This window comes from Rutidosis leptorrhynchoides, chromosome 4, assembly GCF_046630445.1.
Source record: "Rutidosis leptorrhynchoides isolate AG116_Rl617_1_P2 chromosome 4, CSIRO_AGI_Rlap_v1, whole genome shotgun sequence".
In the NCBI taxonomy this organism is placed as follows: Eukaryota; Viridiplantae; Streptophyta; class Magnoliopsida; order Asterales; family Asteraceae; genus Rutidosis; species Rutidosis leptorrhynchoides.
In genome coordinates this window covers 27,824,446-27,847,863 of record NC_092336.1, presented here as the reverse complement: position 1 = coordinate 27,847,863, position 23,418 = coordinate 27,824,446, and the positions used below count along the sequence as shown (strand labels likewise).

General features: G+C 34.4%; 5 protein-coding genes across 11 annotated transcripts; 2 read left to right on the top strand and 3 right to left on the bottom strand.

The window, feature by feature from the left end:
• The first annotated feature begins 1,781 nt into the window (after positions 1–1,781).
• On the top strand, positions 1,782–6,052 carry LOC139904623 (G-type lectin S-receptor-like serine/threonine-protein kinase CES101). 6 transcript variants are annotated; one of them, XM_071886552.1, is made up of 8 exons: positions 1,782–1,924; positions 2,483–3,541; positions 3,656–3,802; positions 4,323–4,507; positions 4,581–4,791; positions 4,880–5,117; positions 5,205–5,355; positions 5,632–6,052. In XM_071886552.1, the coding sequence occupies exons 1-8, from the start codon at positions 1,798–1,800 to the stop codon at positions 5,944–5,946; spliced, it is 2,433 nt and encodes an 810-aa protein (XP_071742653.1). In that variant the 5' UTR covers positions 1,782–1,797; the 3' UTR covers positions 5,947–6,052. The 6 variants fall into 6 exon arrangements, with proteins under 6 accessions (XP_071742653.1, XP_071742649.1, XP_071742652.1 ...); XM_071886548.1 differs by lacking the exon at positions 1,782–1,924 and having other exon boundaries at positions 2,474–3,541; positions 4,862–5,117; XM_071886551.1 differs by lacking the exon at positions 1,782–1,924 and having other exon boundaries at positions 2,474–3,541; positions 4,572–4,791; positions 5,021–5,117.
• A 452-nt stretch (positions 6,053–6,504) lies between these two features.
• On the top strand, positions 6,505–8,906 carry LOC139840360 (succinate dehydrogenase subunit 5, mitochondrial-like). Its single transcript, XM_071830626.1, has 4 exons — positions 6,505–6,738; positions 7,786–8,096; positions 8,190–8,375; positions 8,633–8,906. Exons 1-4 carry the CDS (start codon positions 6,591–6,593, stop codon positions 8,687–8,689), a joined length of 702 nt encoding a protein of 233 aa, XP_071686727.1. The 5' UTR covers positions 6,505–6,590; the 3' UTR covers positions 8,690–8,906.
• A 5,910-nt stretch (positions 8,907–14,816) lies between these two features.
• Positions 14,817–16,419, bottom strand: LOC139842783 (transcription termination factor MTERF6, chloroplastic/mitochondrial). The gene is made up of 2 exons (XM_071832889.1): positions 16,307–16,419; positions 14,817–15,901 (listed from the first exon to the last, which is right to left on the bottom strand). The coding sequence occupies exon 2, from the start codon at positions 15,894–15,896 to the stop codon at positions 14,901–14,903; it is 996 nt and encodes a 331-aa protein (XP_071688990.1). The 5' UTR covers positions 15,897–15,901; positions 16,307–16,419; the 3' UTR covers positions 14,817–14,900.
• Positions 16,420–18,984: 2,565 nt separating this feature from the next.
• LOC139844087 (uncharacterized) lies at positions 18,985–21,599 on the bottom strand. 2 transcript variants are annotated; one of them, XM_071834300.1, is made up of 2 exons: positions 21,526–21,599; positions 18,985–19,659 (listed from the first exon to the last, which is right to left on the bottom strand). In XM_071834300.1, exon 2 carries the CDS (start codon positions 19,640–19,642, stop codon positions 19,109–19,111), a length of 534 nt encoding a protein of 177 aa, XP_071690401.1. In that variant the 5' UTR covers positions 19,643–19,659; positions 21,526–21,599; the 3' UTR covers positions 18,985–19,108. The 2 variants fall into 2 exon arrangements, with proteins under 2 accessions (XP_071690401.1, XP_071690402.1); XM_071834301.1 differs by lacking the exon at positions 21,526–21,599 and adding an exon at positions 19,934–20,530.
• Positions 21,600–22,081: 482 nt separating this feature from the next.
• LOC139845512 (chitinase 2-like) lies at positions 22,082–22,996 on the bottom strand. The gene has a single exon (XM_071835763.1). The coding sequence runs from the start codon at positions 22,994–22,996 to the stop codon at positions 22,082–22,084; it is 915 nt and encodes a 304-aa protein (XP_071691864.1).
• Positions 22,997–23,418: the final 422 nt, after the last annotated feature.

The window sequence follows — 23,418 nt, the reverse complement described above, 5'->3', positions numbered from 1 at the left end:
GTGTATAAACTAACAATCAAGATCAGAGCATTTAAGCATACAACGATTAAATAAGAAAATATATTCCAGAATAAATTTAGAACCCTTAATTATCAAGTTAGATTCCGATATATATGATCACACCAAACATATATAACAATATATATAATCACGGCAAGCAATCCATATTCTATAAGCTCACATGGGTATTTCTTGAAGCAATATGTAATTAACACTAAATATGTATGTAGATAAGCATATCATAATTTCTTCTAGAATATGTATGTAATATTAAGTCCAATTAAACTGGTTAAAAGCAACAACAGAGTGTAGCAAGATATTAACAATCATAATACATATTGCAAATTAATAAGTCAGATTCTTAATATACAAACATAACAATCTGATCGAACTAAATCAGTTTATAAATTTAAAATCATCGCAGCAGAGTAGATTATATATTGTACACATCAGAACCATATATTAAAATAAATGTTTAGCGTAATACGAAACCAATACACATATTAAACAAACCTATTAACCAGTGTATACAATGAGCAGCTAATAGTATCTTATTATTCATATAAATTCGCATAACAATTATGAACTGAAACACAGGCAGTACATATCGAGATCATATGAGAACATGTTACAGCAAATTAGTTAACAACAGAATATATGTTATGTTTAATTTTTAGTTTCGTGGAACTTGAATATGTTTAAGTTTGTAGGAATATATGTATACGAAACTGAAATAGCCGAGCATATAATCAACCAAAAAGAGAAAGTTAAAACGATCTAACCGATATTAAGGTTGAACCGAAATTGAAGGTTGAACTGGGCTTGTGTTTGACACAAACCCCTTAAACAAATTCGACGTCTGTTCCCAGGGTACACCGGTCTGAGCAGCGTACTGCCGGACTTGAACACTTGCCTTGATTAGTGACTTGTACTTACTTAGATAAACCTTGATTATACAGAGCACTTCGTGCTGATAACGTGTTGTAATTTAGTAGTTTATAACTACCCTTGGCTTATTTACTAATTAGAGACTTATATGTATAAGTAAGAAAAGAGAGAGTTTATATATATGTGAAATATATTCAAGAGTGCATTATTTGCTAATTCAAGAGGGAGTATATATACTACATATTCTCACTATACAAGTATTAAAAAATTGTTAGCCAATATTGACTAATACAACATCTATGGACTTTTCATCCACATCTATAGACTTTTGTGTCCAGTTAAATTATTGGCACATATATAACAAAAATAATATTCTTTCGGTAAAAGAAACTTTAGTTGTACAGTTAATACATTTGGAATTGTATATAAATTGAATGGGTCTTGCAGAATTTAGTGAATTAAATATTCAACAATAGCGACTTGCATTAAATAAAAACTGAGAGCTTTCATAAAAAAACTTCCCATCACATTTTGTGGTTGATTGTTTTTCTTTTGCGAGTCTTATTCAATTAATGAATCAATTTTTCATAATTATCAATTATAGTATTATTTTTAAGTATATGTACTGTATAAATATTTAATGTTTTAATATAGTAGGGAGTATTAAAAAAAAATATTACCATTGGATTGAAATTAGCAACTTGTAGCTGCTTTCACAAATATGTTGATAACAAAATCTAAGCAATTTCTGACCCACTAAATGAGTTTCCTGGCAACTACAACGCAGAAAGAAAACATGAAAGGATGTCTATTTTTATTGACCAAGTCAAGTGTGACTTATACAAAACACTATGAGTTTTGCCAATATTTTCAAACCACCACATTAGCATTTCTCTCTACCCTGAAACAATGGCAAACAGAGACATATTACTCTTCCTCATCCTCACTGTATTCCGAAATCCTTGTTACGCCGAAATAAAAACATCAACCTTGCAACAAGGTCAACAGTTCAAGGACTGGGATGAACTGATCATGCATATTTTAACCGTGGGGTTTAATATGTCTGCTCAATACATAAAGAGGGGTTTAAGGATCTTAGAACGTGGCTCTCCGGTCCGGCTACCGTGAATAACCCTGGCCGACATCATGATGTCGGCGGGGTGGCCAAGTGATTAAGTCCACCTCCGATAACGGTCGTCGATCAAGAGGCCCCAAATAAGGTCGTAGGTACTAGCTTACGAAAGACTAACCTGTTAACCTTGAAAAGATGCCGAATGATGCTTTTGTATCGTAGGTGATGGTTACGTAATATGCTGTGTCTGGTAAATGATGATTAGGGTTTGTATTTATAGGCAAACCCTAATTCTAGAACCGTCCCAGATCACGTTAATCTCATCCATAACTGACTACCCCGAATCACGGATATAATTATGGAAAAGATATTTACTTGACAGCTAAGCAACCGCCGTACCGGGAACAAAGGCATTCGCACGCCGCATACCGCACACAAGAACACGCATACGCACAATAGTGATTGTCCGCATACATTTGCGGTGCGCCTGCGGGTTGCGGTATCATTATGAACTAATTTCATCCAACAAGGTCTTCACTCTAAAGTTTTTCAGCTTTGGTACAATGGTGAGCCCTTATTTAGGGATATTTTACAACAAGAATACGTACAATGACAACTACAATAACAAAATCAGATATCGTGATTCAGACGAGTCGACTGGTATGCCTGTTTGGGTAGCAAACAGAAACAATCCTATTCCGGATGTATATGGCAAGCTGATCATAGATGCCCATGGAAAGCTTAGCATTTTATCTAATGGAGGCACTGTTCTTGATCTATTTACTCCTAGTTTGGTTACACGTAACGCAAGTCTTACACTTTTGGATTCGGGGAATTTGGTATTACAACAACTGTATCCAAATATGTCGGTTAAGCAGGTTTTATGGCAAAGCTTTGATTACCCAACAGACACACTTCTACCCGGGATGAAACTGGGAATTAATCTGGAGACTGGGCATAGATGGTCACTCAGTTCTTGGTGGAGCCCACAGCTACCAGCCGACGGGTCATTTACATTAACAATAGACCCAAACGGCACAGATCAACTAGTGATGATGTGGCGCGGAAATACACACTGGAGGAGTGGGCCATGGGTGAACAGTGAATTTAAAAATACTAATCTACAACCGTCTGGTTCAGATGTTCGTGTGTACTATGTGTCTAACGCGACTGAGAAATTGTTCGCATATATAACGAAAACATATGATTCGTTACCCGTGCTAAGGATGCTTGAAAATGATCTTTGGGCTACAACTTTAACGTTAGACACGTATTGCCTAGCAGTTAATCGGCCTCCTGGTTGTGTTGAAGCCGAATTTGAGAAACTAGAATGTAGAAAACATTATATAGATGAATTTTATTATTCGTCAGGCTATTACATTTTTCGGTATGAGTATGTATATGACGAAAGCTATAACTTGAGTTTATATGATTGCAAAAGATTATGTTGGAGTAATTGTTCTTGCGTAGCTTATACTCATGCCAACGACAAGTGTAGGACTTTTGGTCAAATAATATATAATCCAGAAGAAGCTCAACATAACCCATACGGGAAGTATTATGCCTTCGCGTACTATGGAGGTCAGAAAATTTACTACTCTTGATGCTTTGCATATAGAAAATGGATGACAATGTTACCATATAGAAATTAAACTCAGATAGTCATTTATACAAGGTTCATTTTTTCTTTTATAGGTGGATCAGAACTATCAGAAGAAGAAAGGAAGAAAAAGAAGAAAAGTAAGACCTTAGTAATTGGGTTGATCATCATGATTGTACCCTTAGCTCTGCTCCTATTAACCTATCTGGCATATGCAGCATACAAGAAGTACGATATTAAAGGTATCAAACTCAACTTTTTACTCCATTTCTATAAGGATTTTGTTAATGACAGCCCTTAGGGTTGTCGTTACACATAAAACACTTGTACAATCAGGTAACGCCAGCATAAAGTTAGTAACCAACTACCTTGTACAAGTGTTTTAAGCGTGTTAATGACAAACCCTTAAGACGCATAAAACACTTGTACAATTTGGTAACCACCATCATAAAGTTAATAACCAACTACCATGTATAAGTTTTTGAAGCGTATTAACGACAACCCTTAGGGCTGTAACTATTAAATACGGTAGTGGCTTATCATCCATATAGATTACAACAACGGGTCAAATGATCCTATCATCGTTTATGCTTGTCAATGTTACATAAGAAACTTGATATTAAGAAAATCTATCCAATGAGCAAATTTTATAGAACAAATAATATATGTTCGTTCGAACAGTGACTTTTTTACTGTGCATCTTGTGACTTCAGAAGTTGACAATGTTAGATATGTAACTACTTTTTTTTAATAACAAAACAGGGAAGGCTAAAAAAATGAAAAAGTTGGCGCTGCTTCAGATGAGACGTCTCTACCATTACGTACGAACTAGTAAGAATGTATATGTTGAAGTACATTATTTCACCTTTCAAAGCATCTCATCTGCAACAAACAGTTTTTCAACCACAAATAAGCTTGGAGAAGGAGGCTTTGGAACTGTTTATAAGGTAAAGTTCAAAAGCAACTATTTTAAAAAATATATATCAAATAACAAAACCTCATGTGTGATAGACTTCACAGGGTAAATTAGCTGATGGGCAAGAAGTTGCGGTGAAACGACTTTCAAAAAGCTCTGGACAAGGTGTCAAGGAATTTAAGAACGAAATCGAACTCATTGCTAAACTTCAACACACTAATCTAGTCAGACTTATAGGGTGTTGTGTTGAAAAACAAGAAAAAATCCTTGTATACGAGTACATGCCTAATAATAGCTTGGATTTCTTTCTATTTGGTATGATCCAACACTCTAAATACTACGTACATTCTTACGTCAAAATTTACATATTCTCGTAATTCATTAGTTACTCGATTATTAACAGATCCCAGTAAGAAAGGATTACTGAATTGGAATAATCGCTTTGTAATCATTGACGGCATTGCTCAAGGACTTCTATATCTCCATAAGTTTTCAAGGTTGAGGGTAATACATAGAGATCTAAAAGCCAGTAATATCTTGCTAGATGATTATTTAAAGCCAAAAATATCAGATTTTGGTATGGCTAAGTTATTTGGGATCAACGAATCCGAAGCAAATACAAGCAAAGTTGTTGGAACACGGTAACTTATTTCAAAGCCTTTTCTTGTGTCAAATACAATTCCAACAAACTTCCATACTCTAACTACTAATTTGATTTCATCATCTAGTGGTTATATGCCACCCGAGTATCTAATAGATGGCATTGTTTCAACCAAGATCGATGTCTTTGGTTTTGGTGTTCTATTGCTAGAGATCGTTAGCAGCAAAATGAATCGTGGGAGCTATGATGTCGAACACCCACTCAACCTTCTAGGACTTGTAAGTTATTTATATGTTCAAACTAGTGTTTGACTTACATTATGTGCATCGACCTATGGGCATCCATTATTTGTAAATTTATACCTGACAAACAGGTCAGGTTGGGTCGGTTTAAGTAACAGGTCAAAATGGTTTTGGGCTGAAATGGGTCATAGGTCAAACGGGTCATATTTTTAAACAGGTCCAATTGGGTTGGGTAACGGGTCGAAACGGGTAATGGGTCAAATGGGTCCAGTACTTCAAAATTAAATAGAGTATATGTTTAAACAACTTTAGGCCTGGGAACTGTGGAATGAAGGCAGAGGTTTGGAGCTGATGGATCCAGTACTTGAAGATTCATGTACTCCAAAAGAAGTAATGACATGCATTCATGTTGGTCTCTTATGTGTTCAAGATAATGTCATGGATAGACCGACTATGTCCGAAGTTGTATCGATGCTCACAAATGAAAATATGCATCTTCCTGAGCCAAAGCGACCAGCGTTCTTCATTGAGAGGTTTGATGCAGAGACTGGAAGAGATGATACTCATAATAATGTCGGAAATGTATCCGTAAATGGGCAATCAATATCCATTTTATTTGCTAGATAGATACTGCAAAATACTACTGTACCGTACTACATTATACCTATGAAATTATACTGAACTAATAATGTGTCACTAGTTCGATTATAATAGTTTTTAGTTTGTTAATTCAGTTATAGGTTTTTTGACATTCTAACAACTAACTTTTAAGGCCGGAAACGGTCACAGATAACCCGTGTAGGCGGTGTACATGTGAGTAAAAAACTAAAAACACTCGCTCCCTAGTCCTATATGTTAAATGGTTCTAACAACTAACTTTTATACATCGTTAGGCAGTTTATTCGTGTTACTATTCTCTTTTGGTCTGAACGTTTATACACATAAGTGTTTATTGATCAATTTTTCAGGGAATACAATCATACATGTTAATGTTAATTTAACAGATTATTCAGAAGCATCAATTCGCATGATCAACTAACTTCCGTCTGTTTCAAATTACACATAAAATGATAATTAAGGTTAAATTTGATATATGTTAGATACATAAGGGACTTAAAGTGTAAGTTCTCTTCTAAATATGAAAATTAACATCTAGGTCCTTTTTATGTCATTGTAACAACGAAACACAATTTTGCATCATCATCATCATCATTCTTCATCATAAGGAGCAAAAAGGGCTAAAAAATTCACGCATTCAAACAGCTAGCTATATGGAAAAATTAGTGATGATGAGATCTCTCTACCGTTCGATCTCAAGGAGATCGTTTAGTTCCATCTCTACCGCTGCTGCTGTAAGCACCGCCGCTCACCAATCCCTCCGCCGTGGAATCCACTGCTCCGCGTCGTCTTTGATATCCAGTAACATTTTCTTTTAAGATTTTCTTTGAAATTGATTTGTGGAATTTGCATGGTATTAAGATACTATATGTTTTTAGGGCTAATTATGTATGTTAGGGTTCCTGTACTATTATGTTTGGTTAAAATTCTGTTTAGATCTTTAGTAATGTGATTTAAAAACAAAAATCATAAGGTATGATTTGAGAAAGAATTACATCAAATATTGGTGCTGGTGAATGCTGATTGACTTTTGGAAATGGCTAATATCAATATCAAAATAATCTACATGATAATCTGAAATATGCTACTTTATACTCCTATCTTAGATTAGTTTATTGCTGTTTTTGTTTTCTCAAATGCTGGCAAAATTGTTGCTGTTATAATCAGAAAGCAATGTATGTAATGAGTAATGTCAGCAACTGCATGAGTAGAGATGCATATGCATGATGATGATGATGCCACTAAGTTAAATGAGTGAAGCTATCAAGCTAGGCAGTTAGGCTGTGGATTGTGAACTTACCAGATTTGAGCGTTGTATATTTATCAAAGAGTGTCTCTCATAAACTATCACGCGTTAGAATAAATTTATGTTGAGTGCTGGACCATCTAGTAATGGTGGTCCTTGAGTTTCAAACTATTGCGTCAATTTAACTTAAACAAAGTGATCAAATCAAAGGGTTGAAATGACATTTCGCTAGTTGGAACTGTGTACAGTCTTGCAAGGAGAAATAGAAAACTGTGGATGATGGCTGAAACTCTTATAATTTTAATCACTGTCAAGTTTATTAATGCTAGTAGTCTAGTACTTAGATTAGTATTCACAAAGTCCTCCACTTATATTTGTTCTCTATTATGTAAGTTTGTGTATACTTCAGTTATTACAAATCAACAATCTTGTGAGCTCTTTTTTTGTTAATGTTCGCTCATTAGCATATTTTCTGTAATTATGCACTCTAGGTAAATGATGACATATTTTTTTTTCTAAGATACCTATGTTTATTACAATTCCTAATTTCTTATCATAGTGATGCGGATATGAAAAACTGATTTAAATGTTCTGAATTATAGACAATCGTTCTCCTTTTGCAATGAGAATTGGAAGTGCCCGTTGTTTCAGTGATGGCTTGACACACTTGCCAGACATAAAAGATGGCGATATTAAGAATGCTTTTAAGGAACTTATGGCTGTTAACTGGGCTGAACTTCCGGACACTGTTGTTAACAAAACCAAGCGGGCGTTGTCTAGAAACACTGAAGACAAGGCTAGTCAAGAGGCATTAGCGAACTTATTACGTGCTGCAGAGGCAGTTGAAGAGTTCAGCGGGTTCCTTGTAACTTTGAAAATGGAAATTGATGACAGTGTTGGGATGAGTGGCGAGGTAGGATTACCTTTTAAGAAGGAAATATGTGTTTATGTCATTATGTGAATGTTATAGTAAGTTTATTGTAACTGGTTTTGAAATATGTTGCAGGATGTAAAGCCTTTATCTGATGATGTTGCTAATGCATTAAATGTAGCGTTTGGACGCTACTACGCGTACTTGGAATCTTTTGGACCAGATGAGGGTTATTTGAAGAAAAAAGTTGAGAATGAGTTGGGAATGAAGCTGATACACCTGAAAATGAGATGCAGTGGTCTCGGTGGTGATTGGGGAAAGGTATATCCTCTCTCTCTCTCTCTCTCTCTCTCTCTCTCTCTCTCTCTCTCTCTCTCTTTCTCTCTCTCTCTCTCTCACACACACACACACACAGACTACTGGGGTGGAAAATTTTGGTTTTTATATACCGTTTTCTTGGTTTATGTATTGAAAAGCTTTGAAGTAGTTTCTATGTTATTGGGTTAGTTATTGCAACTTGATATATCGATGGTTGATATCAAAATAACTGTTTGAACTACGTTTCTCTCTGATTGCAGGTGACTGTTCTTGGAACGTCTGGAATTTCTGGTTCATATATTGAGCACAGAGCTTAAATATCATCATGTGAGATCATGACCTCTTATCTTGTTTGTTGTTTTCAGAAACATTGTTGATATAGGTTGCTTCTTATTGTTCCGATCAATGTTTCCGTTTGTTTTCACCAACGTTAGTTTGGTTGGATTTTGTTTTCTGCACGTCAACTTGAATAATAGCAGAAAAACCAACTAAACTTGGAGTATATTCATTTCAGGTTGAAGAAATTTGTATGCATAGTTTCTTCCATTTCAAATAGAAAACCAAAGTCATTGAAATTCTATAAAGATGATAAAACGCAAAACATATAGTTCAGTACACAGTAACCAAAATTCAGACAATTATGTTAGCAGCGTAAAAAGATAACCATGGTTTTATGGCTAAAGCCAAGTTGACTGATGGCAAGCTTCGTAACACAAACATATTGATCCTTATGAATAAGTTGATAACTACTATCAGGTTATCATTGGAACTAGTGACCAGTTTACCATTAGAATTAGTGATCATAATCTTTGATTACTATTCAACCACTCGAAAATTGGAATTATAAAATTGTAAAACTTGTAATAGTTGCACTATATGATACAAGCTGACAAGCATATAAGTCGAGAGTACAAAAATTAAATATTGCAGAGGATGAAGAAGATGGAAATTTACCTGTTCAGCATTATTATTTTACAATCTGACATATTCTTATATACAACTTTAAACATTCTTGTTAACAAGAAACCAGAGAAAATAGCCAATTTGAAAAACAGACATTCATAGAATATATGAACAGTATCTATCAATATTATCGATTAATGCAACTTGATTCGGCAACTGCACTATATCTATCCAGCTTATGGTTATAAAGGTACCAAATCTAACTCGCCCTGGGTTTTTTTAAGCCGTTGAGCCGTAAGAGCGATGAGAGATTGAAGCTTAGCTACAGCTGAAGTCTTATTGGGTGGGCATTTAGAGAGAGCCACATTCAATGTCTGAAATGCCTCTTCAAGATTACCAGCAGTCAAATATGCAAGCCCAGCTTTATAAGCTTCATCTGCCTTTCGGGCATCATATATTGAAGAAGCATTAGGGTTTACATCATCAATGCTCGTCGTATTCTTTGAAAAATGAGTAGGAGAATTCAAAAGCTTTGTTGCCGTGGCATACTCTAAAGATGAAATAGCCGAGTTGATCTCAGCCATTAAAGCATCGGGCTTTGTGGGTATCTTGATGCCGTCATAAACACACCAATGGGGAATTCTATCCCCAGAACCCATCTTGGTTGTTCAATGTCGTTTTGCTATATGTTTCATTGGAAAAAAAAAGGTAAATGTGAGTTATATTATAGTTATACACTGAGTATCTTTCAATCAAATAATCAATCAAGTTTAGTATGGTATTAAGGCTGCAATCGGGCTGATCTCGGTATAAATATTCCCCTGACTAACATGTGTGTAAACTTAGAAATTTGCATAAAATGAAAACAGGTTGAAACGGGTCAAAAATCACCCAACCGTGTATTAAAAATGTATGAAGTACTATAATATTCGTAATGGCTTGAAACACTTCTAAATATATACAATATATATGCAATGTATATTCAGTAAAGAAAGTACAAAAAAGTATATGTGGTTGGGGCAAATATAACGGGAGGTGATATTTTCAAACATCTATTTGATAGATCCACACATATTTGTGGTTAATTTCCAGTTATACCCTACAATAATTTGAAAATGAAAAATCTGTATAACACATCATTAAGGGTACTTTAGTGAATTTGTTTGGATTATCAAAAACAAGTTTGGAAATATCAATTCCCAAATATATAACCTGTTTCAAATATATCCATGTCAACATGATCAATATCCAGTACTGGCATGGTGAAACATGACTATATCTTTTTGAGAAGACTGAACTTACAAATGTGCTACATAACAAAATTTCCTAATGATGATTTTAGTTTTGATTCCCTTTTCAACTTGAAGATTAGTCTGCACCTTAACATTTATGTAAAAAGATCCGAGTATATCGATAGGGACCATATATAAACATCTGCAATTGATTCATAGAGTTTTCATATGTTTAGAAAGAAAACAATTTTGATTTACTTTCAATCTACAAATGCATAACAATATAACGGCGTAACAAGCAACATAAATTATATTATATTAGCTTATATAAATTGGCAATTTTTTTATTTTTTTGAAAAGCATATAAATTGGCAATTTTAAGCTCTTAATAACAACAAAAAACAATAAAATAGTGTAACTAATTTAAGTTCATACCAAGAAAGAAGCACATCAATCCCTAATCGGGTAACTGGTAAAATGCAGGAAATTAAGTAAACTTCAGTTAATTAAACTGTGTATATAAGTATGTGGTATATGTGGAGGTTGAAATTACAAAGTGAAAATTGACACGTGTTACGAACCAATGCGGTGCGGTGGCGGTGGCGGTGGCGGTGGCGGTGGCGGTGGGAGGCTGATGGAAGAAGGGTGTTCAGTGTTCTCCCAAACATGCAGTTTGATACGATAAAAAAACGGTTACACTTTACTCTCTGCATTTTAGGCATTTTTAGTGGTCACAATTTGAGATGAAATTTTGCTGAATGAAGAGATTCACCCGTTATACACTTTCAGTAAAGTGAAATACTAACGCAATGTAATTTTTAGTGGTGACAAATTTTTTTTTTTTTTTTTTTTTTTTTTTTTTTTTGCGAAAAACGAAAACTTATATATAACCGGGGACGTTTTCCAAAGGAAAACGCCCACAACAAGAATTACTAAAATACAGGAGAAACGGGAAAGCTCGCACCTAGAAACCGACCATCTCGAACACTATCTATAGCCGAGGCTCCCCTAACATCCCGAAAACCTTACAAACAAACTAACCAAACAAAACCGAAAACTACATGAAAAAAGTAAGAACCAAATGAAACGAATTACACAAGACGAACCTCAACGATCAACCTCTAGGTCCCGCCCTTTTCAATTTGCCATTAACAGTCTCTTTCAAAGTATTTTTGCCGGACCGATTCTCTATTTTGTAGGATAACACATTAGCGAATCCATCACCCGGTATGCCCTCATCGGCTAAACGTGTCATCATCTCATCAAAAGTCGCGAAAGCCTCCTCGGACATAGTTCCTATTTATCCCTCGTATCACTTTAATTTTTATTTATTATTTATTATTAAATTAAAAAACACAAAAAATTACAAACTTGAAATTAGTTTAAAAATTAGAATTTTATTAACGATGAAATTTAAAGTTGTCGTTAAAGTCTACTTAAAGTAATACAACAACAACAAAACCAATACCTAATTTCTAAAAATGCATCATTTGTTACCCTAATTCCTAAAAATGACATCCTCTCGATCTCATGGATTATCGTCCCATTAGCCTTATTGGAAGTGTTTACAAAGTTATCTCAAAAATTCTCTGTATCCGATTATCAAAAGTCATACATAAAGTGATCGGGGTAGAACAAAACGCTTTTATAGGTGGGAGATATATCCTCGATGGTGTATTAATTGCAAATGAAGTTATTGATGAGTTGAGACGAGAAAAAAGAAAAAGGTCTTATTTTCAAGGTGGACTTCGAGAAGGCATTTGACCGACTTAAATGGGAGTTCATAATCGACACGATGAAGAATTTAGGGTTTGGTGATAAGTGGGTCAATTGGATTTCGGCATGTCTTACTTCTACCTCTATCTCAGTCCTTGTCAATGGCTCACCAACATGCGAATTCAATCCGGAAAAGGGTGTTAGGCAAGGAGATCCCCTATCTCCTTTTCTATTTATAACTGTAGCTGAAGGGTTAAACTTGCTAGTGCAAAAAGCCATTAACATGGGTGAAATCAAAGGTATTCAAGTTGGACGCGAAAGGGTGATAGTTTCTCATTTACAATACACCGATGATATGATTCTTTTTGGTGAATGGAGCTCAATAAACTTAGGTAACATCATGAAACTTTTAAGATGTTTTGAAAAGCTTTCGGGTCTCAAAGTAAACTTCCAAAAGAGTAGCCTTTATGGTGTTGGTGTCGATAATTCCGAACTTAGCATCATGGCCGAAAGATTCCATTGCTCCCCCGGTTTATCCCCGTTGAAGTATTTAGGTCTTCCACTCGGCGTTAAAATGAGTAATGCTAACTTTTGGCAACCGGTCATTGATAAGTTCAAAAAAAGACTCTCGGAGTGGAAATCTAAATCGGTCTCCTTTGGTGGTCGTCTAACCCTTGGAAGTCGGTTCTAAATAGCTTGCCTCTCTACTTCTTCTCTCTCTTCCGAGCGGTTCAAATCGAACCAAAACTCACTTTGGGTTAGGATTATTTCAAGTATTTATGGGGCGGATGGGGGGTTGGTTGAAACTAACGTGGACATGTCTCGATTTGGAAGCACAACCTGATGTAGTATCATTAGAGCAGGTCTTTCTATCGATGCAAAGGGAGTCGAATTCACATCATCATTCATAAAAGTAATCGGTAATGGACAGACAATTAAATTCTGGCATGACCCTCGGCTAGGTGATTTCAAGCTAAAAGATAAATTCCCTAGACTTTTCGCATCGGAAGCTTCCAAAGATGTTTCGGTTGCAACTCGGGTGATAAAAGAAAACGGGCTTCTAACCAACTGTTGGAATTGGTTCAGTGAGGTTCGGGGCCGATCTCAAAGCGGTCTACAGGTCCTAATTTCGATGATCTCAGCTATCGATTTTAATAGTAAAGCAAGCGACTCTTGGAAATATATATTGGAACCGGACGGAATTTTTGAAACAAAGGGATTGTCAAATCTTATTGATGTCTCGTTATCACCCTCTAACTCGGTACCTCTCTCGAAAACTCTCAAAAACAAGGCTATCCCACTCAAAGTGGAAATTTTCATATGGAGAGCTAAGCAATCTATACTTCCGGTTAGGGTTGAACTCGATAAATTGGGTATTGATTTGGATACCGTGCTTTGCCCTTTTTGCAACAACTATGTCGAATCCGTAGATCATATCCTTTCTCAATGTTCATATACTATTGAATTATGGAGTCAAGTTCTAAAATGGTGGAATCTTCCCGAAGTTAATAACATATCCATAGATCAAGTGGTAGATGATTGCGCGTTTGTTCCACTTCCAATGACTTCTATTGGAAAATCTATTTGGCAAGGTCTCAAGTGGGTTGTTTGTTACTCTTTATGGAAGGCGAGAAACGATTTGGTGTTCAACAAAGTTCCGTGGTGTATTCCAAACATTCTCAACAATATCCAAACGTCATCTTTCTTTTGGATCTCGAAACGTTTAAAAAAAGCATCTCGATTGGCATCAATGGCTCATCAAACCATGCTCGTATGTCACAACATCTACAAGATCGGGAATTGGTTGATTAGCCCCGTTTATTTTTTTTTTTATTAAAAATTGTATATAGTCTCCTCGTTGGGTTGTATTTTATTTTGGCTAGGTTAGACTCCTAGTTATAGTTTTCCTCCTTGTAATCGTGGGTCTTTCTCGTTGAATATAATATACTTGCTTAAAAAAAAAAAAGTCAATATTAACTGTAGGTAGAGTACATTTATTCGTATTAACGATGGTCGTTGAAAAAACTTAAAAATTGATAAATTTACCTTAATTTAACTAACATTATGTTAACTAAGTTATTTTCTTCTTAGGTCACTTACAATCATGGTTAAATAAAATAACATCTTTAAATTCAAAAGAAAATATATACTCACTTTGTGCCATATTAATACCAAGTAGTTCATAGACAAAATAAACATAATTAAAAAATGTAGTCATTACACTTTACTTTATCTTTGATTTTTATCTCTTACTTTAAATATATCTTTTTGTTTTATACCTAAAAAGTTAAGGACATTAAAAACCCTTTAACTTATTATTCTTATTTATTTATTGAAGTGAACTATTGGGACAACACGTAATGAAATAGTAAATTATATACGATAGAGGGAGTAAAATATTACAATTAAAATCACTCATCTATATATTTTTTCATTAGAGTTATCTAATGATAGTAAAAAGGTTATACTTACCAAAATAATCTAAGCATAAATAATTATACATTAAGGTTAATGTTAGTCACGTAATTATTGGAGGTGATTACCTGATAGTTAATGAGTTGAATAGTTGACTGTTTTCATGTATACAACTAACACAGGAAACCAAATAACTTATTCAATTGAACTGAATCAAGCTAATATTACATCAAATACAAGTAATAAGATCTCTAAAGCCAAATCAAACAAATCTCTCAACCAAATCGAACCTAGTAAGAAACTTTTTATGATTACAATCCAACATTTCACTCAAACTGCAAGAAATGTTCCTCTGCTTCAAAAGCTTTTCCCGCCTTTCAAGCCGCTTCTTTAAACCGTGCTGAAAAAACTCAGGATAATCCGCAGCCTCTTCAATTCTCCGATCCATTACCTCTACCAAAAACCTAATCCTCGGTTCCAATGAGTTCTTAACACTTTTAATCAAAATAGGCGGATAACGAGCCACTAAAGTTGCTACCTGTCGGGAATCAAACCCGCGGGTTTTAAGGTAATCAAGATTCGGTTTCAGAATCTTGTCAACATCTCTGCATAAAACTTCCGGGAAATTAATAGCTATTTTTTGAAGATCGGGTTTCGTTATACCTATAGAAAGCAAGAATTCGGTTGTGGGCCGCAATCTTTTCTCAACATTGTAACCCATAATTGACGGGTTTTTAACGAGGATTTTACCTATTAACCCTTCTTTGGTCAACCCAATGCTAGCAAGAAAGTCAACTACCCCCGAAAGCTTCGTGTCAATGCTGTAACTGATTATTCGTGGGTTATAAAGAAGCATTTTACCGAGTTGAGTTCCTGACACACCGAGTGACTCGAAGAAACCGAGAAGTGGGCAAAGCTTTTCTTCAACGCTGTGGGTTAATATGTGCGGAAATTTGGTTATGGCGGAAGCTACTTCATTTGGTTTTGTCGCTAGGGTTTGTAAACATTGTACCATGGGAACGAGTTTCTCGTTCAAATTAAGGGTCATAATTCGAGGGCATTTTGTGACGATGGACGGAAGCTTTCTCTCATGGATGCCGATTTTTTTCAAGTAATCCCAGTTTTCGTTTAAGTTTTCTTTTTGGACACCTTCGAGGCGCTTGCATTTTTTGAAAATTTCGTGAATATTTTGGTCGTCGAAACCTTTGTGCTTGAAAAACCACAAAATGCTGTTGTTGTGGCTGTTACTGATGTCCATATGTCCTGATAAAGTTGGGCAAAACATCATAATCTTTTAATTACATATAATTAATAATACAAAAAAGACTTCAGTTGCTACAGTAAGTCATCATTCTGGCATGGCTATGCATATGGGTTGAAATAAAATTACTGAACTATTAGTCCTAATTATCATATGGTCTAACTATCAATTTGTCTCCGTAAAATTAGGTACTTTATTCCCCAAATTTAACATCAATTGAAATTTATCCTAAAATTTAAACCACTAGTTATCTGTTTGCATTAATTTGTTTATCGGTTTAGCTACTAATTGAAATAGGTAGTAATCCAAACAATACACAAATTAGCAATTCAAATTCTGGACCGGTAGTCTATCACAAAGTTCATAGAGTGTATCAAAGGAAATAATGGGTAGTAAGAAAGACTTACCGGAGATGAGTAAACAGCCGGAAAATTGAACGGTGACAGTGTGTGTTTGTGAGACTCCTTATCCCCTTCTGTTCCCCCAGTTTTTTTCTTGTTGGTTTACGGAGCTGTGTGTCTGTCCATACCTGACTCTAAAGAAATGTTTTTCTTTATCCTATTGATACTCATGGGCCAGCCCATATAAATGAGGCCCAACTCCGATAATTTCTTTATTCTTTTATTTTTAGTATGAACTAGTCCGGATCGGCCCGCGCGTTGCGGCGGGTGCTTTCGGTCTGCGTATTCATATTTAACGTAGCGTTGTGTATTTATAGAGGGGAACATGGCCCATGTGTTAAGCGCCGTTTTAGATTTCGTTGTGTTAAGCGTTTTTAAAAAAGTATCCGTTTCTAACATAGTTAGTTTTGTTTTGTTAAATAAATTTTTTCGGGTGTAACGGTGCTGTCGGAAAAATTTAACTCCCCGCGAACAGAAAAATACGGGCTGTCGTTGTGTTTAGCGTTTTTTAAAAAGTGTCTGTTTCGAACGTGGTTAGTTTCGTTTTGTTCGCAAAATTATTTGAAGTCTGACGCTACCGTCGAAAAAATTTAACTCGTGGCGAGCGGGAAGATACAGGTTGTCGTTGTGTTTAGCAGTTTTTTGAAAAGTGTCCGTTTTACGTATAGTTAGTCTCGTTGGGTTCGTAAGATTTTTTCGAGTTGAACGGTGGTCTCTGAAAAATTTAACTCGCACCGAGCGAGAAGATATAGCCCGTTATAAATTCGGGTGGAATTAATTTATTTTATTTTAATAAAATTATATATTTACACTTTTTACCTCTGAAAAAGTGTAAATTTGAGGGGCCGTTGTGTAAATATAGTCGTTGATAGACTGTTTGTAATGTGAACGCACACTCAAAACGACAATCTGAAACGATGACATTCGCCACCACTTTTAGTATGTAAGTCTTAATGTTAATGTTAATGTTAATAATTAATTTAATTTTAAATTAAATAATTTGATGTTTGACATGTAATCCGGATTACGGAGCGTGTAATATGTAAATAATGATCTTTTAGCCACACACTTGACCTTAAGAAAAAATCTGGTCCCAAACTAAAATAATCGCACATTATTCAACTAATATTTTTGACACAACAGGCCTGCATGACTTTATTTTTTAAACCGTTACTTTAAAAGTGGTACTACTACGCTTCGCTTGCATCACTCTATCATCTTCTAGAAGCCTTGAATGGATTGTTAACATACTTTTGGACTTAGATCGAGAATTGGCAAATTTATTGCACAGGGTCTCAAGTTCAACGAGCATATTTAACTAAAAGAAAACAGTGTTTCAATACCAATCTAGCTACCTATAGTTTCTATTATATTTCTAAAATGATTATTTCATTATTAGGCTAATTTCTTTGTTAAGAAAAAATTAAAAAGAAAAAGAAAAAAATCTAAGCATGTTGGGTGATGTCATTAATCTAAATAATTTTGAATTAAAATTAAATCTTATTAATTGATTATTGATTATTATTATTAAATCTTATTAATAATTATTTTAATTATTAAAATTAAATAATTTTAAATTATTTTAGTTAATTATTTTGAATTGAGTACGAGAAGGTATAAAAGTTAGGTAGAAGGAAACCAATTCTACATTTATATTTTAATTTACACTTTTAAAAAAAATGACAACCAATATTATCTCTTATAAATGGATGTGGATTGTTTAATATGCATTTTAGGTGTTTGATGAAATGTTCAGCTGACGAGTTTCTTAGTCGAACTATGTGGTTCCACGGGTCATTAAACTAAATAACTTTAGCATTTACGTTCACTTAATACCTTAAACATATCATTAAACTGTTTCGTTTAAATAAACCCGTGGTTTCACGGGTCATTTCACTAGTTTGGTGCATTTGGCAACTGATTATTCTTCATTCTGTAATTAATTTCTTATACTTAGGTTTGTGTTCGTGTTATTCGTTTTCCTTCTCAACTCACAATCACACTATAGTGGAACCAACTGCATAACTAGTTCAATTTAGACAATGTAATGATTTGAGGTTACCATCTTTGTAACGATTTTACATCTCAAAACTGGCCACTAGATACATTTAATCATACAAATCAACTCAAAACTATGATGCAGATGATACAATGCCATCTGGATGCTAAACAAACTATTTTCTCAAACAATGTATGGTTGATAGTAGATATGCGTATAATCTATATGATTCTTACGACTTTAGTTATTGAGTCGACAGCAAGAGTCGATTTATTGGCGACTTAACTGACTCTTAGAGCCTAAATTAAATTTCATGCAGGATATAAAACTCATGAAAATTTGATTTTATCATTTTCATGGCATCTCATTTTTATTTTTAATTTAATTTTTTTTTTTTTTTTTTTAAATTTCCTACTTAATTGTCGGAGATCCACTCGGAAGCAATCTCTCTATCTGTCGAATAAAGATAAGGATGACTTACTCTACTTTTGAGAGTGTTTTCACTCTGGGTGGAGAAATGACTTGTCTTTATTCTCGGATAGGGGAAGGATTGTCTACATCCCACCTCCCACATACACCACTTATGTGGTATTGAGTTTTGTTGTTGTTGTACAAACGTCATTTTGCTTGCTGGTAGTGACACATTAACATGAATAACTAGTAATGTTGAAGGCAAAAGAAAATAAAAAACAACAAATCACCAGCTTTTTCATCACATTTCAGAAATATACATTACATATTCCCTATCGCCGTTTCGGTACACATATATTGCCAAAATTTAATCAGAACCAAGAACAGCTTCTCAAGAATCAACTCGTATCTTGGTTAATCATTAAGCGAATTTTCAATGAACAAGATCCACAAGGTAGCACGATTGAAGCCATGTCAGCACTATCTTGTGCTCGTAAAGACAACTTGTTACCTTCCATAAATACTATAAATCCCATCTCTCCCAATTCTAAAGAATCAACAGAAAAGTAATCACCACATCTACATTGATATAAAAGCTCCACTACAGCATTATCACCGCTAGCTTCCACAGTCAAATCTTCTATCTCGATTTCATCAGCAATTACGCCCTCTTGTCTTTGAACTCGAAGCTCCACGTCATATAGAGCTCGTGACTTTATGTCTCCTAATATTTCCCAAGCCGTTAGGATTTCAAGAAATGTTGACTGTGGGTCATCATTGTGGTTAGAATTTGTGGTCTGCTGTAGCTTATCTGGATGTGAAGTTAGAAGAGCCGATTTGTAGCGTGTGCGGATTTCTTCTTGATTTGCATCTTCTTTTACATTCAAGATGTTGTAGTGAGTTCTATGGATCGTGTTGTTAGCTAATTGCATTCTTAAAAATCTTCTTCCTGAAATATATGGAAGAAAGTATCACCGTATAAATTTCATAGCATGTTAATAAAAAGTTTTTAACTTAAATACATCGACAAGTTGCAGACTATATCTTGTATGAATGGTTGGATACTGGTCATAAAAATAATTATATGAATAGTCAACTTGCAGTATTTTTCTGATATGAACAATATTATTGAAGAACGGTAAATAGGAAACAGATAAATAGATGATGATTTTATTGAATGATAAAGGAATACATGAAAAGTAATTTAGAAGGATCTTAAAAACCTGAGAATCCTCTGCCCGAATCAAAGAAAAAGCACAGTTGCTATCTTTCTGCCCAAGCTCTCAAAAGCTAATACACTAAGCACATACAAAATACATTACTCCTTTCATTCACCCTAACCTACACTATTTATAAGAGCCTTCATTCATGGGATTGGGCTTAGAGTTGTTGGGCTTGTTCTCTATCAGTATATTTTGCACCATTTCAACACAAACTAATGAAATTAACAAATAACAACGACCAGTTTCATTAGTCAATATTCATATCGTTTGGAAGACAAAATTGAAGTAACAGCAGATGATATGTCATTATCCTGCCTCATCAACTAAATGTGTGTAACTAAAAGTGATGGGCACACAATAATCTTTTTCTTAATACTCCGTATTAACTAATGCTAGGGGTCATGGTCATTAGTTTTCTTGGCTCGCCACCTAAATGTTAGACCTAAAAGAAGACCTTCGTATGCGGATCACAGCTGCAAGTTTTTATATAATTAATGTACATAGTACTAAAATTCAGGAGGTATATGAGGTCCTCATGACCACATTGTAATAAAGAAAAGTGCAATACCAGACCTAACAGATATAATGAATGCAAGCTAATTATTGGACCAACATTTTAGAACGAAGTTAAATTATACTTGGATTAGAAAATGTTTTCTTGTTACATCAATTGAAACTGCCTGGGATTAGTAATAGTGACTAATCTGATAACTTGAATTGTATTTTGTAGAACACAAGATAGTGGCTTGCTAAAAGGCTCCTTAATAGTCAGATTGGTCAGATGGTATTAAGTAACCGAAAGAGACATATATAACATTCATAATTAAACAAATATCCTACAAAAGTATAACACACTTCAGTGTAATCAATAGAATATTCGCTTTTTGAATGGAAATAGCTTTTTAGTATTTTAGGTCTTAAGTTCTACAACAACTTGGATAAATATCTCTTTTCGATTATAAAAGACTTACTTATTAAGTGCTTCATAATGTATCGAACTAAAGTCCAACTTTCATAACGTTTATCGAACTATCCAGCCTTCCATTGTGTGTGATATATTTTATATTAATTGCTATTGTATGTATATTAGAGCCATGGCACCTTATATAGATGACACTTGAGAATAAGCAAGAAATTAAATTACATACAACAATGGATAACAAGTTCATCAATTACAATTGAAACGTAGTTCGATACCTACTGTGATAATCAGACCTTAGTTTGCATTATTAATGCAGTTAACTCTTTTTTATTACTCCGCATCTAGGGCATACATACTAATACTAAATTACTAGGTCTTCATTTATTTTTTGTGAAGATAAATAAATTATTAAAAAAAAAAACACACACACATTTACTGCAAAACCTAAGTATTGCATGATTATCTTATGATGATTAGAGTACACCAACTACGAATTATATCTGCTCCTATTTAATATTCAATTAATTTAATGGCATCATAAACAGAATAATGAACCGGAAACAACAACTTAAAATGGTACAAACAGGTATGCATTAACTAACAGAAACAATTAAATTAATTGAAGACTGAAGAATTATAGTTGCAAAAGATGGGATGATGATGATGATACCTTGAGCCAGCGAGAAGACGATCCGAGAGGAGTTTTGGGGGAATTAGGGGCGATTAACAGAAGAACAAATTAGGAGCTTTTTCGTTTGTTTCTGTAATAACACTTATTATCCTTTGGTTATATCAGATTGCCGAAATTAACCCAATAAATTACAAGTTTGTCCAAATTAACCCTTGTTATGTTATTTGTCAGCAAAAATATATACTGTACGATTTATTTTAATATATGTCCATTTGGCTTTGATCTAGATCAAGAAATATATGCAATCTCTCATAAAGTTTCTTTCTTTCCTCATAATCGTATGTTGTCTTCAATTTACGGGTACACAATAGTATTTAACGTTTATTTTTAAAAATTCAATGAACGAAATATTAGACATGAAAAAGTCTTGAGCTATGAGATGTAATTACTTAACTTAGATCACAATATATAAGCATTTCACTAGAAGATAATAATCATATATATCACAATCATAATTATAGTAATTTGTACATACAATCTTTCAACCAGACTCAAAATGACAAATATATACAACAAATGATACAGTATAAACAAACTACTGAGGGACTGCAAGCAAGGCCTGTGATTGTTTCTCATATTTAAAACCTAAAGCTTTCGAATCATCTGCAGACCAAACGAATATCCCACCGAGCTTCCCTTCACTTTTAAGCCTACGACACGCAGTAAAAAATCCGTTTTGTGGTGATAAACCTCCACTTCCATCACTAATAAAACTAGCCAATATACTACCTCCTTCATAATTAGACCTTTGCGTCTCAAAATACTTCATAAACTGCGCCACGGTGGTCCCCACATCATACGCGTAAAATTGAAAATTGACATAGTCTATGACATGACCATAATTCTTCCAAAGAGCCAAATAATGGCTCTGAACATCATCATCATCAAACGGAGCAATAGACGCAAACGAAATGACTCCATTGTTCTTAAGGGTTGTTATAAGTTTCCCTATGCATTCAGAGAATGTTTCAGGATCTGCATGAAAATGCTCATAATCGATATCGATTCCATCTAAGTTATATTCTTGGATGATTTTTGTAAGCGAAGAAACAGCGTTAGACACCCATGAGTCAACCGATGAAGGGCTAAAGTAACAGCTTCCACCATTTACACTGTCCCCACCTAAACTTAAAGCTACTTTGACATTTGAATGTTGATTCTTGATCGAAGAAACTTGAGATGGGCTAAGGTTATCTGTATCCCAAAACACGTTAAATTTGCCATTGGTTGGAGACGCAGAAGATGATGAGGTGTAATCAATAGCGAAAGATAGTATGTAGTGGAACTCGACGTTTGGGTTGATGGGTACGTCTGAAAATTTAACATTGTTGAACTCTGCTCCGATGTATTCTCGAAAAAGGTCTGATTTTGGTAGTGTAATATGTGTTGATCCCATAACTAAAAGAGCTTGTACCGTGAAAAGAACGACGAAAAGTTTAGAAAAGCTCATTTTCATTAGAGAGGAGAGTGATTGTGTTGAAGGTTGATGAGGAGATAATAGAAATAATCAGCATTTAAATAGAAGAAATTTGTGGAGATTAAAGTGAAATTAAGTATTTAAATATATGGTTACGTTTGTGTACTTCTGCTGTTGTTGATATTTGAATATTTGGTTTGATGTGTCATTTTGTATAACAACAAACAAGAGGCCTTTTATTTGCTTCTCCTTTGTCGTTTGTTGGTCACTTAAAATGTTTAGAAATACCTTCATATATACTTGTTAATAGAAGACTGTTAAGTTGGACCATTGGAGTAATGTGTTCATTATCTACCCTAAAGATTTTTTTTGTTCAACCAGAAAGCCAAATTATATTTCTCATGTTTTGAACCAATATATACAGTTTACCCTTCTTTTAAGTTTGAAAAGTAAAT